This window comes from Culex quinquefasciatus, chromosome 3 (assembly GCF_015732765.1).
Source record: "Culex quinquefasciatus strain JHB chromosome 3, VPISU_Cqui_1.0_pri_paternal, whole genome shotgun sequence".
NCBI lineage: Eukaryota > Metazoa > Arthropoda > Insecta > Diptera > Culicidae > Culex > Culex quinquefasciatus.
This window is the reverse complement of record NC_051863.1, coordinates 14,864,530-14,882,622: the sequence shown is the minus strand read 5'-3', so window position 1 is coordinate 14,882,622 and position 18,093 is coordinate 14,864,530. Positions and strand designations below refer to the sequence as shown.

Sequence of the window (18,093 nt, the reverse complement as noted above, 5' to 3'; positions counted from 1 at the left end):
TTTGAACCTTGCAAACCTGTACAAAGGTTTCCAAGATAACAACTATTGAAAATTGATGGTCAGTTTTCAAGTTTTGCAAGGCAACCAAAGGTTGGGTAAAGAATGTCCAAAAAGCAAAAGGTGCACCCAACTGGCAGTCGCATGATTGTGATGCATGGCGGCATGAAAGTATATCAGAATCTGCATGAAAACTGTCCTCATGCATTTTTTGCGATATAGGGGTATGACATTATTGCCCGTTACCGACAATTATCGACATTACCGACGGCTTTTGGTTGTATTTCACAAAAAAAACCCCTTCACAGAACGAGTATTGAACCACCAACTTCTTGGTTATTGATCCGACACGCTAGCACCGCGCCATGGACGCTTGATGAAAAGTGAGTGAAAGAGAACCAACATATGCTTATCTTTGGAGTGTTGCTCGGGGACGGGCCAGCATTATATGTGTTGGTGAGAACTGCAGATCGCTGAAATTTTTACAAGCGGGCAAAAATGATCTACGGGCTTGCTGCAAAAAAATGTTATAAAATGTGACATTTTTTGCAGCAAATCCAATGTTGCAGATTTTGAGATATATTTTTCCTTTGGGTGTGGAGAATTTACTCAGCTTTTCGTTTTTTTCAGTTATTTACAAGGATGAACACTACTTATGAAAATTGTAACCAGAATATTTTGTTGAATAATTTAACCTTAAAAATTGCTATAACGAAAAAAGGTGCACTTTATCAAAATTTGTCGAAATTATTTTTAAATTTAGAGTTTAATTTTTCATTTTTTTGTGTGCGATTTAGATACTATCTAAGAAACACTATTGCCTACAAAAACATGTCAAAAAATAACGAAATCGAATGGTTTTTTAGATAAAAATATAAAAATGGGTTAATTGATTTTGGAGTGAAGCTATTTTCCTAACTAATCCTAATCATAACCTACATCTTTGATCAAGGCACCAAATCGATCTGAAAATCCCCCCTCGAGATACAGAACAAAACGAATCGATGGACAACGGTTCATAGTTGATTATTCAGCAATTCCCTACGAAAACAGCAAGGCTGAAAACAAAAGTGCTCGGATTCGACTCATTTTTTGTCTAGGGATCTTTAGGGTGACCTACATCGTGTTAGGGTGGTCCGAAAAATTGCCATTTTTGTCAATTTTCGCAAAAACAAAAAAATCTAAAACTCATAACTCCTCGAGTCATTGCCATTTAAATTAACTTTTTCATAAATGCCACTTTTACAAATTTTAAAAAGTGGTGCCCAAATTTGCTCGTTCTTGAAATAAATATTTTCGAAAATGAAATACTTTTTGATTTTATTTAAACTTTCCCGAGCAGACGGAAATAACTCGGGAATAATTTTTTTTGATATTTGAAAACACTAGGCCAATTACATTTTATGTTATTAATAACAAGATTTGTTATTCGTCGTTATGATTTTTTTTGTTTTTGAATTGTTATTGTAATAGCAAACTAATAATATTTTCAGTTATTCTTCGAACAAATCTTTGTTATTATTTTTTGTTATTTTAACAACTAATCCGATCAACCCAATAACAGTTGGAGGTATTCTTCCATAACAAAAAATGTTATTGGCTTTCAGCCAATATCAGACCAATAACAAATTGTGTTATGATAACATAAACTGTTCAAAAACTCTTATGCAAAAATGGATTTTGTAAGAATATTCCATTACAAATTCTGTTATTTTAACAATATTTGTTATTGAAATGGCATGAATTTTGTTATTACCGTTAAAAAAATAGAGTGAACAATTCTCTGAGATTTCGGTCATTCGATTTTTTTTTTAATCCGGCTAAAACTTTTTTGGCGCTTTTGGTATGCCCAAAGAAGCCATTATGCATCATTAGTTCGTTCATATAATTTTCCATACAAATTTGACAGCTGTCCATACAAAAATGATATGTGAAAATTCAAAAATCTGTATCTTTTGAAGGAATTTTTTGATCGATTTGGTGTCTTCGGCAAAGTTGTAGGTATGGATATGGACTACACTGAAAAAAAAAGATACACAGTAAAAAAAACATTCAATATTACGCCCTTTTGAAGTGTAAGTCTTAATTTTAAAATTTAAATATTTAATTTAAATATTGTTTTCGAAATGATCGAAAAATTTCACGAATTTTTCATATTTTTACCTTGTAAATCGGACCATTAGTTGCTGAGATATTGACATTAGAAAATGGTGGGTTGTTTTGGTGAGACTTAGGAAACATTAATCTTTCTGTTTTGAAACCTTTGCACGGCAATATCTCAGCAACTAAAAGTCGTATCTACAAAGTTCAAAAAAGCAAAATATAGAGAATTTTCTTAGCTTTTCATTTTTTTAATTGGATATACATAGGCATTTATTTAAAAAATGAATAACTGCGATTATTTTGAAAAAAAGTTACCTGAAAATGGCTAAAACTTGAAAACGGTGCACTTTATCAAAATTTCACTAAAGTATTTTTAGATTGCAAATTCGATTTAACATCGAAAAATGAAGTTAAAAAATCTGTATTGTTTCAAAAAATCATAACTCGGTTAAAGATTTTTTGCCTATTCTAGAAAATTCTGAAAAGTTGGAATTTTATGTCCTCTTAAACATATCAGAAAAAAATGGTGTTTTTTGCAAATCATGTTTTAGTGACATTAAGTGAAATTAAAAATAAAAAAAAGTTTTTTACTGTGTATTATTTTTTTCAGTGTAGTCCATATTCATACCTACAACTTTGCCCAAGACACCAAATCGATCAAAAAATTCATTCAAAAGATACAGATTTTTGAATTTACACATATCATTTTTGTATGGCCAGCTGCCAAATTTGTATGGAAAATTATATGAGCGAATTAATCATGCAAAATGGCTTTTTTGGGCATACCAAAGGCACCAAAAAAGTTTCAGCCGGATTAGAAAATACAAAAATTAAAATTAAAGAAAAAAGTCCAATTCCTTAGAGAACTGCTCACTGACATTTTTTCTTGAATTCAATTAATTCCCTTTACTTTGCCGAAGATACACAACTAGATCAAAAAAAATGTTTCAAAAGCACCGATTTTTAATATTTGACGGAAATGTCAAGCTCATATGAGCGTATATCCTTTCCATTCTTCATCGGGCTGATAGCCGAGCGAGCTAAGGCGCCAGTCCTTACTGTTAGTGCTGGGTTTGAATCCCGTCGGTTGCAACTTTTTGTGCGTTTGCAAAAATGGTACGTGCAGGGTGTAATATTAAGTGTCTTTATTGACGGAGGTGATGTGCATGCTTTTGCATGCGATGTTTTTTTGTTGTGTATGTGTTTCGTACATTGTACTGCATATACGGTACATATACGATATACAAGATACGTAGAGGTATATCGGATTTGATCAATGGATTTTCACAGCGGCGAGTTGGCCGTGCGGGTTGGGGCGCGGGTTTTTCAGCGTCTGCCAGATGTAAATTTACACATTATCAGAGATAAATTTAAACCTTTTTTTTCTGCCAGAAAAGCCATTTTTTCTGTGCAGTTCTTGGGCATCTGCTATTCAATTGAAATCAATTTTTGAACTCGACAGATTACTCGCCATCTTTATATTTATCGTCTGCAACAGACTGTACTTATTTAAGCTACGGTGCTTCCAAAACTCAAGTCGTGGTGTCAATATGGCGCTGCCTTCCCATTTCACCTTAAATTAAACAAAATACCTGTATCAAATGTATCAAACCTGTATCAAATCGCTAATAACTTTTCAGGATCGTGTTTGACAGCTTTGGTATATTCTACAAAGTTGTAGAGCATTACATTTTCAATGAGAATCTCACTTTTGGGAATATTTTGATGAAATTAGCGCACCGGGTAGACCAAACCGTAAGTAAGTTGGGTTTTCCATACATTTCTTAATTTTTTTCCAATGCAAACTCCTCCTTCCAGTATCAATGGGTAAATGTTGACTGATTTGAGACAGAGTACTAAAATAGATCTTGAGGTTTTGAGAAAAAGTTCCATATTCTGGGCTCCCTAATAAGTATCGAGACTTGTATGGACGAACAGGTTGATTTACAATGCAAATTAGAAAAGCAAAAATGATCAAAAGCACAAAACGTGTTAACAATGTTTGTTGAATTTGCCTTCAATCAAAATCAAAAAATCAAACCATCCACATTAACGACCCCCGGGTCTTTTGTGGTCTCTATTGCAAGTTTCTGCTCGAACCTAGGAGTCCGAAGGCTTGAATGGGGAGAGCACCCAAACCTCTTTTTACTCCAAGGAACCTTCCACCCCAGTGTTTGAACTGACGACCTTTGGATTGCGAGTCCAACCGCCGCCAGCGATTCCACCGGAGTAGGCTTGGTTTGGTGTGTTGTTTGTACTTATAGCATGGAGACGACTCCTACACCTGGAATGACTTAACGGCCTAACAACCAAGGCCGGGACCGACATTTTACTTCTTCATCCGATGGAAGGTTGCAGCAGATGGGAATCGAACCCAGAATCATCCGCCGCCGAATTTGCCTTATAATATACAAAAAATATAATTACATCAATGAGTTCATAACGTAAACAATGCAAATGAATAAAAAAAAACTTTAAAATAAAAGATGAAAATAAGAAAAGCAATATCGAATATCAAAATGTTCACGTAAACCAAGATCAAACCATCATCCTAAATTAAACTTCCGAGAAATAGATTTCAAAAATAGCCTATCCACTGTGAGTTAGCCAAAACACAATTCCAAGTTTAAGTTTTTTTGTAAACATTGTTTTATTTTCCGAACAACTTCACCAAGTGCCCGTTCGCCTCGCAGGAAAATCCCAGACCTACGAAAACAACATTAGACAACAGGTAGGCCTCCCTTCGTGCGTGTCCTCCTGCCTTCCAAAAGCCTCTCATCTAACAGTAATTGCGACGACTTTGCACACGTGCCCTTCAGTGCGCCTGTGCGTGCACGTGGCCCCGTGCAACATAATCAGCAGAGAGAGAGAGAGAGAGTGAGCCACCAACAACAGCTATTAACCTCCTGTTGCTCGTCGTTGTCATCGTTGTAGCATTATCATCATCCATCAGAAAGGTAAACGGGAGGGTGGTGGGGTGGGGGGGGGACTCCCGAGTCTGGTCCAGTGCTCCAGTGAGAGTGTCCTCCGACTCTCCCAGGAAGAAGGGTGGTAGGGGGGAGGTCCCGGGGTGGGTTTTTCACGACCGTGTCCCGTATAAAAGTGAAATATGAGGCGCGCTCGAGCTCAGTCGGTTCGGAAGTGTTGTCGGAGTTGGAAGGTTGGTGGTCCCCGAGAAGAAGCGCCCCAGCACCCCCCTCCTGCCCTGGATGTCGACGGGCCAGGAAGAAGATACTCTGTGATGTGGTGTTAAGGAAGGAAGCTGTGAGAGGACTGGGCTGGATCGGAGTTGGACGGTGGAGGCAGTGGCAACCAGTTGCTTCCTGGGAGGCCCCGGGGTAGCAAGGTGGACAAGGTTGCTCCCGTTGTGCTCTACAGCTCTACAGACAGTGAAGCGAGGGTGTAAATCTATGGGCAAGCAACTGGTAGTGTGGAAAAGTGAAGTGAGTTTTTCCTTAGAACGCCAAGGATGTCGGCTCTGCGAGTGAGGATTCTCGAGAGGAAAAACTCGCGCTGAGTGAGGTTCGCAGAAAAAAAAGGGATTTTCGCCCCGACCATCACAGACTCTGACACACATTTTCCAGCGATAATCGAGTTTTGTGAGTGTGCGCTGCCATGTGCTGAGGTTGCGAGAAAAATTAAATAAAAAAGGGAAAGTGTTTATTTTTAGAAGCCCACCTTCGCCTCTCTCTCTCACTCAGGCCTGTCCTGGCAGGAAATTTGATTTCACAAGAGTAACAATTTGAAGCGCGCTTCACCTGGGCATCCAACGCCACATTCAACGGGACAGGAAAATGTGTCGATTTTCTGTGTGTGTTACATGGCAAAAACGAACTGAATATTTAAATTGAGCGAGCGCCGGAAAGGTACAGTGTACAAACAGGAACCGAGTTTTTGTGAAAAGAGAGAACAAAAAAAAACACGAGATACTTACAAAAGGTGAACAAAAAAGAAGAATAACTCAGAGGAGGGAACAAAGTTCCTCCTCCGCTTCCGGCGGGACGCCACCCAACATTAAGCTAGGCTGAGCTTTTCTCCCGACACAACCACCACCACCAGCCCCCGACAAACAATCAGCGGAAAGAAAAAGTTTCGAAACGAAGTGTATTTTTTCGTCGTCTGTGAGTGACAAAGTAACTTTCGAGAGGATCAAAATGTACGTATGGATTAGATGTTTATGAAGTTGGTTATTGTTTTTTTTCTTCTTCTGGGGGGATTTGCGGTGATGATGACAAATGGGAAATTATGTCTGTTTTATTTGATTGTTAATTTACTGTATAAAATACTTGATCAATAACTTGAATTTAGTTTTTACCAATTTATTGACAACAAATTGTTCAATAGTAGTTTATGCAACAAGTTGCAAAAAGAAGATTTTGTCAGCACGAGTTGTACATTTATCCAACGAGGTTTACCGAGTTTGGTAAATACGACGAGTGCTAAAAAAAACAAATTTTGCAACGATTTGCTTGCAACATTTTTTACAATCCCGAAATACCCTTTTTGAATGGAGTTTTATTTGAGTTTTTTTTTATTAACAGCCATGTGTTAAGTAAATTCGCCGATCAAAGCAAAAAAAAATTGAAAAATGTTACTTTTCGATACAAGTGTTGAAAAGTTCAACTTTTCAGCACCTATTTCAGTGCTGAAAAGTAGAACTTTCCAACACTGGTATTGAATGGTATTTATTTTCCATTCTGTTATTTTTGGTAGGGAAAAGTAGGCCGTTTCGTTTCTCCAGAAGGACAGGAAAAGTTGACAGTTTTATAGCGGAATTGCAAAAAAATGTATTTTTATTAGATTTTCCCCCAAATTTCCTATGATAATGTTAATTTATTTCAATCTCCATGCTTCATTGTCAATGCGTCAGAAACTTATAAGTTTGATCGTTAAACCTTCTGACCAGTTGCTATGAAAAACTAATGGGGTGGGCCTCGGTATTCTTCCTTTCTTTGATTCAATTCAGTACTTTCAAATAGCTTGCTGCGATGATCTCCATGATCTCTTCCTTGTAAACTGGAGAGAAGTCAATTGTATATTTTTTAAAATAAGAATCGGGTTTGACCTCCAATTTTGTTCATCCAATTTCGAGGTATCATACATACGAATTAAGATTAATTTAAAGCTTTAAAACTTTTTTAAGGGGAAAAGGGAGGACAGCTATCACAAAACCTCCTTTTCAACTAAAATCCATTTCTGATCTAGAGAGCTATCGTCCTTTTTATTGTTTGCACTTTTTTTTTACTTTTTTGAGATAAGGTATTTTACTTTTGAACTTTTTTTTATAGACTTGCGTCTTATAAGTTACTCTAAGACGGTTATAAAAAAAATACAAACCATGTTTTTTTTTGGCAGAATCATTCAGAGGGCTTATATTTAAGAGCGAGTACACGATCAGGGCATACCCATTCCGCATCGACCTCATCATTCGGTCTGAAATTTTTCAGAGGTTGTTTGAACAAATATAACTAGTATCTGGGCCAAGTATGGGCCTTCAAGGTCAATGGGAATTAGGGTAAATCGGGACACAGAAATGTCATGTTTTTAGTTTATTACCCCTTAGAGCAAAGTTCCACAGAAATCGAAGAGAGGTCGGGGCAACTGCTGAGTGAGTTGGCGGCGAATAACCCTATTTTAAAAATATGTAAATTTACATCTGTTCATGTGTGATTTTACTTTTCTCAATTAAATCGGATACTATTACATTAAAAAAGGTAAGGTTAAATCATGCAATTTCCAAAACTCTAAAATTCATTACGTTTACGTTTCCATTAAGAAATTTTTTGGACAAGAGTGCACAGCAACGAAGGAAGTTGTTGTCTTTTTATTCCAAAATGGTCAAACTTACGGACCCAATCCTGCAATAACGGAAATGTAAAATTAATCAAACTTTGTTGTAAATTAATTTGTGGACAGTACTTTAGGGGATGAATAAAAAAATATTGCGTAGTTTTGAAGATACTAAAATGTCTGTAACAAAAATCTGGGTGCAAAAGCTCTGGTTGATGTGCACCGTTAAATTTTTGCTCAAAAGATCACTTAGAATTCATTTACTTTTGATAATCTTCTCAAATTCGAGAAAATTGCACAACGGAAGCACGCATAAAAATGACATTTCTTATTTTATTTCAAGTTTTTGTTCCTCAACCTTTCAAAATTTCATAAATATTTTTTTATATAATCTACACAAAATGTTGTAAAATCACATTTAAATATAGGTTAGTTTCAATCATCAAATGCATCAACCTCCAAAATTCACCTTTTTCAAGGATTTTTTTTGTGATAATTTTATCAAGTTCAAGTTTAGTTTTTCAACAGTGGCACACATAAAAAAAATTATCAATCAAAAAAATGAGGGAAGAAGAAAATAATGATTAACTTATATTGGAATTTTCATTGAAAAAAAAAAACTTGTAAAATCATCTGTAAATAATTCAGAATACACTGTATAATAATTATTTATGCATTTTTAATCAAATAAACACTTTATAATCTTTCTATCCTTTTCCCAATTTTTGGACCACACAACGCATAGAAACAAAGTATCTAGAGTTTTTTTTTATGAGGTCCTATAAACATATGAAACACAATAGCTTATATGACCTTTTCAATAAAAAAAACTCTAATGTTCATAGATTCATTGATATTAAGCTATTTTTTTGACAGTAGCAAAGCCTTGAAATTTTGAAAATCAGGCATGAAATTTTAAATTTGTTTTTATTGTTTTAACCCAATTTCCTCTCCCTGACCAGAGAAGTGGGACACGATTTAAAAATAAAAGTTATAGCATTACAATCATCTGAATCTGACATGTAAATTAGTCGGCAGTATAAAGATACACGGATAGAAATTCAGTAAGCAAATCCGGTATATCATTGATCTGGAATTCGTCAACATTTATTTTACAATTGCAAAAGTCAATGTTGTCTATTTTGAGAAATTTTACAGTCTCTCGAACAAAAATGTGAAGAGTAAAAACACACTTGAAGAAGAAGTCATAATTTTATTCAAAAACTGAATCGCGTCCAATGGCCTGCAGTGAAATGATGGGAAAGTACACGGAAAAAAATGAACTCTCGAAATCGTGTGTTTAAATCACGAATGCGAGAACGTTTATAGTGCAATTGCACTATACTCATGAACAAATTCCTTCGTGGTTTTCACATCCGTGAATTTAATTCACGATTATGAGAATTAATTTTTTCTGTGTATAATGTGTATCAGACTTGAAATATGCTGATATAGTTTATCTCAGTCCCTCTACCAGACCTTGATTTATCTTTAAACTTCCAGTCCCATGAGGAAAAACAGAGATCGGCGCGTTTCTAATGAATAATTGTTGGAAAATGGCAAAATCCTTCATCTGTGATAAATTTGGACTAAATACGACTACATCTCACTAAGCCTTTCAACCTATTGTCATCACTTTTGCAGCTTTCCGCTGTTCAAACAACATTTTCAAGGGCCTGGCGATGGTTTGATATGAGCTACCGAAAAACATTGGCAATATGGCGTCGTTTGTTTAACAACATGAGATTGTTTGTGGACGAACCAAAAAAAATCCTTTTTGGGATTAGTGCGCTGACCACGGGGACGCGCTGTCTTGTTTTTGCATGCTCATTTTCATTTCTATTGTTTCGCTGTTTGTGTGCTTGGGTGCGTGGTTATTATATATAGGTGAAGGGATTTTATTAAATGATCATTATATTGCATCATTATATTTATTTGATTATATAACCACACTATATTTTACACTTAACACATCATACAAAACACATTTGAAACTGTAAACAGGAGCGTTTGGTACGGTATGTCCACGCATCCTTCCTCCTCTGTAGATTCTGTGAAATGTGATCCGTTCTCAGAATCTTCTCTGCGGTAAACACAACGTAGTAGGGCTGGCCGCTTTAATTTTTGCAATACATTTTCGGGTGTTCTCGGATGTACTGCAATTATTAATAATGACAAGAAAAGTGCTTGGGGCGTAATCTAATCACAAGACTTTCCAGCATACTTTCATCGGACTGGCTGCGTTTGTGTTAGATTAGATTAGATTAGATTAGAACCAAAAAAAATCCTTTTTGGTAAAAATTGCAATTATGTCTTTTATAACCGAAATGAATAAAAATATCAAATTTTTGCAATACCATGACTGGGCTTATAATATTTTGCCTGAAGTTGAATAAACATAAACTCAAGCATACATTTTAAACAACATCAAACAAGGTTTGTTTTGCTGACCATTCCGAGGCTAAGATTGAACAACAACAACGTGTATGCAATGCAACAAAATGATTCTGAGCTATGCTACTAGGTGAAACTTTTGTGGATAAAATTTTGTATGATTGAATAGTTTTTGTTAAATCTGAAGTAGAGTTTTGGAGAGCTTTTAAATCTACAAATTGAAGCGATGAAAGATACCCAAATTATTTTAGACAAGAGGTCATGATTTCGTCCGGAGTGTGATAATGTGAAAATAAACTGAAAAGTTGTGGTATACAAACAACTCATAATCAGTCTCATAGGCAGTGTTGCGTTCCTCACGCGCTCACGCGCTCGTGAGCGCTCACTTTTCGCTCATTCGTGAGGAGGAGCGTTGCGCGAGCTAACTCACGTTTGCTCGCGCTCACGTTTGCTCCGATTTTTTCAGCTCGCGTTTGCTCCACGCTCGCGCTCACGCTCATATTTCGCTCACGGAGCGCTCATTTTGGACGTGTCGCTAATCATTTAACGTTTTTGAGAAAGTTTTTTTTTCAATTCTAGATGGATTTTTTGCGTAAGGTGCAGTAGGGCTGTGGAAATATGACTTTGTGAACAAATTTTATGATATATGAATTGGAATAGCTCATTTTTATAAATCATGTTTTTAAATAAAAGGTTGGATTCGCAAGGGTCAAATATTTTTTTAGACATACAGTTGAATGTATAAATATTTTAGAATTTAAAGGCCTTATTGTAGCAGAGAGGGGCGGAGGGATATAGACGCCAAAATAAAAGGACCTGTAAACTTTAGAAAAACTTACAAAACAATGAATTGATTCATGAGGATTTATGCTTTGGTAAGTTCGTTTCAATTTTAAATGCTTGGTTGATTAAAATATAACATTAAACTGTTTTTATGTACCTAATCAGTGTTTTGACTACATTTCCAGATTGCGAGTCAGAATGACAAAAGTAACATTTTTTTTCCAGGTGTTCTACAAAAGCTCTTCAAGATAGCTACATCATAGCAGTTTGGACTGCGGTAGGATAAAACTCTCTTCAAGTACTCTTCCAAACTCCTGAAGAAGTTTTGAAGAGAATTTTATCCTACCGCGGTCCAAACTGCTATGCTGTAGCTATCTTGAAGAGCTCTTGTAGAACTCCTGGAAAAATGTTACTTGGGGAGCTACCATTAAAAAAGTTATTCCGTTTATTAAATCTTTCAGTGATTCAGTGATAAGAAACGGCTAATCATTTCTATAAGGTTAGTCTTTATTTAGCAAACATTTTATAAAATAGGGTAACATTTTTGAAACAGTTCTATTTTAAATATATGCCTCAAAATTCCTAAGGGTTGAAATAACCCTTTTGACTCAAGTCAAATAAATTGTCAATATTTTTCACCACGAAAAGGTTGGCTCTTCTTCCAACAAGTGGATTTTATTCAACACTTTCGCAACCAAACCTCTGAAAATATTCAATTACAAGTTATATATGATTTTTTGAACATGGATGGTTGTAACTGTTTAAAAGATTATTTAAAAATAAATAAAATATACATAAATTGTCAATATTTTTGTACATAACAACAATACAATATGGTCCAATATGGATTTGATTTGTGAACAAACAGTGCATCTCTTCACGCCAATGAATGTTTACATTATGAATTTAGTTTTTTGTTCCTTGTTCGAAAAATGTCTAGATTTTAAATAGAACGTAAATTTCGGTTCGCTGATCAAATCCATTTCATTGCCTACTTTTGTTTGTTCGGCCACTTTCTTGTTTGTTTTTGCTGCCTGTGCTGAGATAGTTCTAGAAACTTCGTTTCAAACAGGCAGATGCTTCAACAGGAAAAAACAACTACCTACTTTGGCTCACCAGCTCACGTGAGCGCAAAACGCTCCGGTGAGCGTGAGCGAGCACGAGCTACCTGATAAAAAATCACGCTCCAGCTGGAGCGAGCACGTTTTCCGTGAGCGCTCGCTCATTTGCAACCCTGCTCATAGGGCAAATAAATAATGTGAGTTTGGTAAATACAAATGTTAGAAACTAGTCCTATCTTCCAAAGTAATCAAATGCTTAAACGCCAAGTGCAGCGTGATCCCCATCGCGAACCGCAGCTCTTCGTACTTGATCGTGGTGCTCAACCGGAAGTTGCGCACGATGTGGATCAGCATCACCTTGGTGTTGATCATGGCGTACCTCCAGCCGATGCAGTTCCTGGAGCCAGTGCTAAAGGGCAGATACGAGTACGGGTGCCGCAGGCGTGCCCGTTCCGGCTGGAACCGCTCCGGATCGAACTGGTCCGCGGCGGGGCCCCAAATGTCCTCGCGCTGGTGGAGGCCGCAGAAATTAACTAGGAACATTGTTCCCGGGGGGAAGCGGTTTCCGTCCAGCTTGATTGGCGCTAGATTTTTGCGTGAGATGATCGGACCGAGGGGAGCCACTCGGAGGCATTCCTTGAAGAACATGTCTAGGAAGGTTAGGTGTTTGAGTGCTTCCGGAGTGATGGGGGTTTGGTGGGACGGGAGGATGGATTTGATTTCTGTCAGGAGTTTTTCCTGAAGGTGGGGGAATATGGCCAGGATGAGACAGGCGTGGGCCACTCCGTGAGCTGCGGTGTCACTTCCCTGTAAAGTTGGATGCTTTAGTTTGTGGATTTGGAGGATTGTTTGGAATCTTACAGCGGCCACCAGCGTCCAGATTTGTTCGCACAGGTTTTGATCACTCATCTCCTTGTTGATATCCATGGTTAGAACTTGGTCAATTAGGATTTTTGGACCTGTTGTTGAATCTTGTTTGTGGTCTTTTAACTTCAAAGCTGCTCGACGAACCTTGATGGTCTAAAAAGTTTTTAAAATTGACGAAAATAGTTCTGAGGATAGTTTCGGATCTACCTTCATAGCGAAATCCAAACATGCTTCACGAGTTCGACACTCAATGAGATATTGTTTCGTTTTCCGATAAATCACATCACTGTACAGCCAGACGTTGAATATCCGAGATGCCACTAGCATGAAATGCCTGTAAGAGGTGCCATGGTCAATAACTAGTTGTCAATCGAATACCTCTTACACATACTCTTCGGTGTCTTCCATAAACTTTTGACTACCTTCGCGCTCCAGAACCTCCGCTCCCATCGTGGTAGCACAAACCATCTCCAGCGAGCACTGCATGGTGAACGGAAGGACGTCGATGGGTTCCTCGAGCTTTGGACAGGCCTTCATCCGGTTCACCATGTTTCGGGAACATTTTTCAAACACTGGTATCGAATCGTGCAGGAACTTCACGTTCATCGTTGGGTTGAGCACTTTTCGACTGACCTTCCAGAAATCGACTAGTAATTGTGTGTAACTTTAAGAATAAGACCTCTTCCTCAAGCACATTATTTAACTCACTTCTAGCCGAAATCAAGCCGTGCTTCATGTTCAGAAAATCGTAGAAGAACGGCTTCTCCAGACAGTTCGGATCGTTGAGCAACTTCTGGATCAACTCGGGATGTGTAACTCCAACCACCATTACTGGACCCAACCAAAGTTTGAACAGCCTCGGGGCGGTGCTGAAAATGGTCGTCAACGTCCGGAACTTTTGCTCCAGGGTTTGTCCTTGAAACTTTAAAACGTTTCCCACCAGTGGGTAGCACGGTGAAACTGTCGGAATAGCCGGGTACAGTCGACGCTTCTTCACCGTATCAAGGGCAACCAGGAGCACCAGGGCAACGATTAGCACGACCACGGTGAACATCTTGCTCGGTTCTGCCGTGCCCGATTCAACCCCTCGAATGGGTGTAAAATTGTATTATCTTCACCTAGCCACCGGTCACGTATGCTAATTAGTCTCTTGAGTTGGTGCAACGTGCTCCAACATGCTACATGACTTGCGTGCTACAATTCCACATTAAACAACAATGAACAGTTACTTTTTAAACAAGAGTGTTACCGTACTTTCATCTTGGATCAGCACCAGCTTGGCAAACATTGCGCAAATTTGAATCGTTTTGCCAGCTCACATCATGAATAGATCGAAACCACACTAAGGGTGGTAGTGGTGGTGGTTTCAACTGAACTAAACTGCAGCATCATTTATGGCCACCCCCTCCCACACCGAACCACCCACAAAGATCAAACAGTTTTCCACAAAAAAAGCAAATTCGCCCTTGATATTCACCATCTGGTCTGCTAAGCTACACACAGGACGTTCATGTATGCAAATTTGTTGTGTCCTCGTTTCGGTTTCGGAGCTGTTTTTTTCTGCTCCGTCACATCCGCTCATGTCTGCTGGGAATGAATCGACAGTTTTTATTACACTGTCAAGTGTGTCAAAATGTGTCAGGTTATTGGTCAATCTTCAAAGGTAAGATATTAAATAATTTGGCATTTAAACTAGCTCAAAATTTAACAAAAAAATAAAAAAAAAAGTCTAATCTAAATTGTTAGGCCGAATTTTCAAATAGTATCGCAAATGCCTTGAAGTTTTACGCCTTTTTGGCGGTTCAACCGAATTCAAAAATTGTTTGAAGAATCAAACACCAATATTTGATCGAAAATGCATAAATCAACGTTATACCACAGACACAGTCTGTGGTTATACATTGTGTTCTTAATAGTAAATATACATTTTAATAACAATATATTTTTGTTCCCTGTTTTTTTTTGACTTAAACATGCCAATTCAAGCAAAATAATGGGTCAGTGTGTGTTTGAAACATAGAGTGTCACGTCAGTCGATGTTTTCATTAATAGTGAGTAGGATTACACTTTACAGGCTATCACTGACCCATTTATATTGTTTTGCTTGAATTGGTGAAATTAGGCATTTTTTTTATCAGTGTGTATTGGAAAGTGTAAGACATCAAGTCGAATGCCAAATGGTCGAAAGATAAAAGATCAAATTGACAAAAGGTAGCATTTATCATCTCAAATCTGTTTCAAAATAATTTATTTTATTTTTTCTCACATAGTTGGGAATTCAAACTTGTTTAGAAATTTCACTTATTTATAAAATTTATGTATTCTTATTCCAGCAAAATGATGCTATGTTCATGTTTTAGTCAAATCCATGCTGATACAATTCAATCTTATTTTAACAAAAAATTGTCTTTGTTTGTTTTAAATTTAATAACGTTGTGTTTTTGCCACTTTTTAGAGCATGAACAATTTAAAATAAAGGAAAAAGGTTAGATTTGAACAAATTTAATTTAGCCGAGCTACCGTGGCCGAGAGGTTACGTGTTGCGCCTTGTAAGTGGAAGGTGATGGTTACTGAATACTGACCGATAAGGGATGGGTTTTTTTTCCAATCCAGATGTCGTGAGTTCAATTCTCGTACCGGGATGATGATGATGAAATCGGCCGATTTCGACCATTTTTATTTTTTGTATTTTTTTTATTTGGCTCAAACTTTGTGGGGGCCTTCTCTATGACCAAATAAGCTATTTTGCATCATTGGTTCACCCATACAAGTCTTCATACAATTTTGGCTGCTGTCCATACAAAAATGGTTTGTAAATATTCAAACAGCTGTAATTTTTGAGTGAATTTTCTGATCAATTGGTGTCTTCGGCAAAGTTGTAGGTATTGTTGAGGACTATTGAGAAAACAATAGGTACATGAAAAAAAATTGCTGATTTTTTTATCAACTTTTTTTTTCACAAAAACTCAACTTCCCAAAATACGTATTTTTTGATTTTCGAAATTTTTTTATATGTTTTAGTGGACACAAATCCGCAACTTTTGAGCCATAGAGAAACATGGTCAAAAAATCTGCCGATAACTCGGCAGAAAAACAATGATTTTAAGAAAAAATCGGAATTTCATGCTAAAACAAATTTAAAGTTATTTTTTTTATGCAAAATTGAATTTGCAATCGAAAACTACTTTACAGATTTTTTGATAAAGAGCTCCGTTTTCAAGATATAGCCACCGAAAGTTTGATTTTAGCGAAATATTTGCAGATTTTCGATTTTAAAAAATAGTGACTATGAGTGACCATTTCTAGACATATTTTTTTTGAAAAGTTCACAAAATTTGCTATAAAATTGTCTAAGAGACATTGAAGATTGGACCTTGGGTTGCTGAGATATTTTGATTTTTTTTTAAATCAAGGCTAGCATTTTAAAAGGGCCAAACATTGAATATTACGCCCATTTAAAATGTTAGTCTTGATTTAAAAAATTCAAAATATTTTTTTCGAAAAGATCGGAAAATTTCACGAATGTTTTATGTTTTAACATTGAAAATCGGACCATTAGTTGCTGAGATATCGACATTAGAAAATGGTGGGTTGTTTTGGTGAGACTTAGAAAACTTCAATTTACGTGTTTCTTTTTCTTAAAGCGGCTGTATCGCATGATGATGAAATGATGTTACCACTGAAATTCTCGGACTTCTTGAAATATTTTTTCGTGACGCAATTGAAAAATGTTCTTGAAATTTAAATTGCCTTTGCAACCTTTTGTTTCTTTTTCAAATTGGATTTGTTCTACTTGGTCAAATTCAGTGTAGTTAAATCAGATCATGATGAAGGCATTTCAGTGAAAATTGTACTACCTTTTCGTATGTGTGAACTCAAATTTCACCCCACTAGGATTCCAACAGGTTATCTCTCCCCCCCCCCTAAACCAACCAACCAAACACACACTTGGCCCAACTTGTTGATCCATGGGGCCCAACTCAGCAGGAAGGAAATGCTGTCATTTGGGCAAAAAGCATGAAGAAAAAACATTTACTTGTCACAGCCAGTAAATAAAACCGTATATTCATCAGCAGGAGGCTAAAGCTCGAGCTTTTTCGGATCTTTTAATTTTCTTTTTGGACGGTTTTTTCTCTCTCTCTTCTCCTGGTTATCATTATCATTCCAGTGATCAAAGGAAAATTTTCCTCCTATCCCGGTATGTACGGAGAATTTGGAATTCTCGTTATTCATCAACTCCAGTGACAGCGGGGGCTTTTTTTCGGGTGGATAACGTTGTTACAATGTTAATCTCCCAGGTTGTTTTGTGTATACACACTCAGTTGCGGAAAAAAATGTCCTAAAATTTCGCGCATTTGTTCGTATAATTAATTTGGAGTTAATAAACTTTCATATTTTTTTTATATTTTGTATGCTACTGAGTGCACAAATGAGCAAGGTTCTCATGTTAACATACATGAGTCAATTTTGAGTTGGATAACCAAATCGTAAAGGAACAAAACAATAAAAATAAAATAAATTCTTTAAAAAATCTGTAAGAAATATGCTTTAAGAAGAAGAAAATCAGAACAATGGATTTTTTTTTCTAAAGTCATGAATTCTAACATTGTTGACAACCCTAGTTTCAGCTCTGGCAGTGACGTTGAGCAAGATGAAATGAAGACAAGTGAAGCGTCACTGCGGATGGATGTTGGTTGAAATGGAAGCCATTTCGTACAAACGTGCACACGCTCAATATTGGGTAATGGCTCGATGTTGGTCTGTTTTTTTAAAATAGTTGACATAATCGGTTTTATTTTAAATTTATTTTGTAGTGCAGTGTTTAACCATTTATGAAATCAGAAATAAAAAAAAAACAAAAGTAAAACTTTCAGAATCTAATTTTCAGCTCCTTTACCCTACATAAGAAGAGCTCGCCGTCATGATGAAAATTCGTGTACGTGAATCTGTTGCTCTCGACTGGCAAAACCCACAGACACGGGATCGCCCTCCGAAAGGACCTGTTGCTGGCTGGGAGTTTTTTGAAATATGAGCTTCAAGGACTCGCCTCGCTGAACATGATGTGATGTGTGTTTGTGGAAATGGCACTGACGATGAT

General features: G+C 36.8%; 2 protein-coding genes across 12 annotated transcripts in view; one reads left to right on the top strand and one right to left on the bottom strand.

Moving 5' to 3' along the window:
* Positions 1 to 5,236: 5,236 nt before the first annotated feature.
* LOC6053453 overlaps positions 5,237 to 18,093 on the top strand; it is a 324,644-nt gene continuing 311,787 nt past the window's right edge. For all 11 annotated transcript variants that reach the window (XM_038266404.1, XM_038266406.1, XM_038266396.1 and 8 more), the window contains exon 1: positions 5,237 to 6,256. In XM_038266404.1, coding sequence (XP_038122332.1) covers positions 6,255 to 6,256 — 2 coding nt within the window. In that variant the 5' untranslated portion in view covers positions 5,237 to 6,254. The remainder of the gene's footprint in view (positions 6,257 to 18,093) is intronic.
* Positions 12,801 to 13,944, bottom strand: LOC6042886 (cytochrome P450 4C1). The gene is made up of 4 exons (XM_038266408.1): positions 13,704 to 13,944; positions 13,203 to 13,642; positions 12,990 to 13,148; positions 12,801 to 12,935 (listed from the first exon to the last, which is right to left on the bottom strand). The coding sequence occupies exons 1-2, from the start codon at positions 13,822 to 13,824 to the stop codon at positions 13,377 to 13,379; spliced, it is 387 nt and encodes a 128-aa protein (XP_038122336.1). The 5' UTR covers positions 13,825 to 13,944; the 3' UTR covers positions 12,801 to 12,935; positions 12,990 to 13,148; positions 13,203 to 13,376.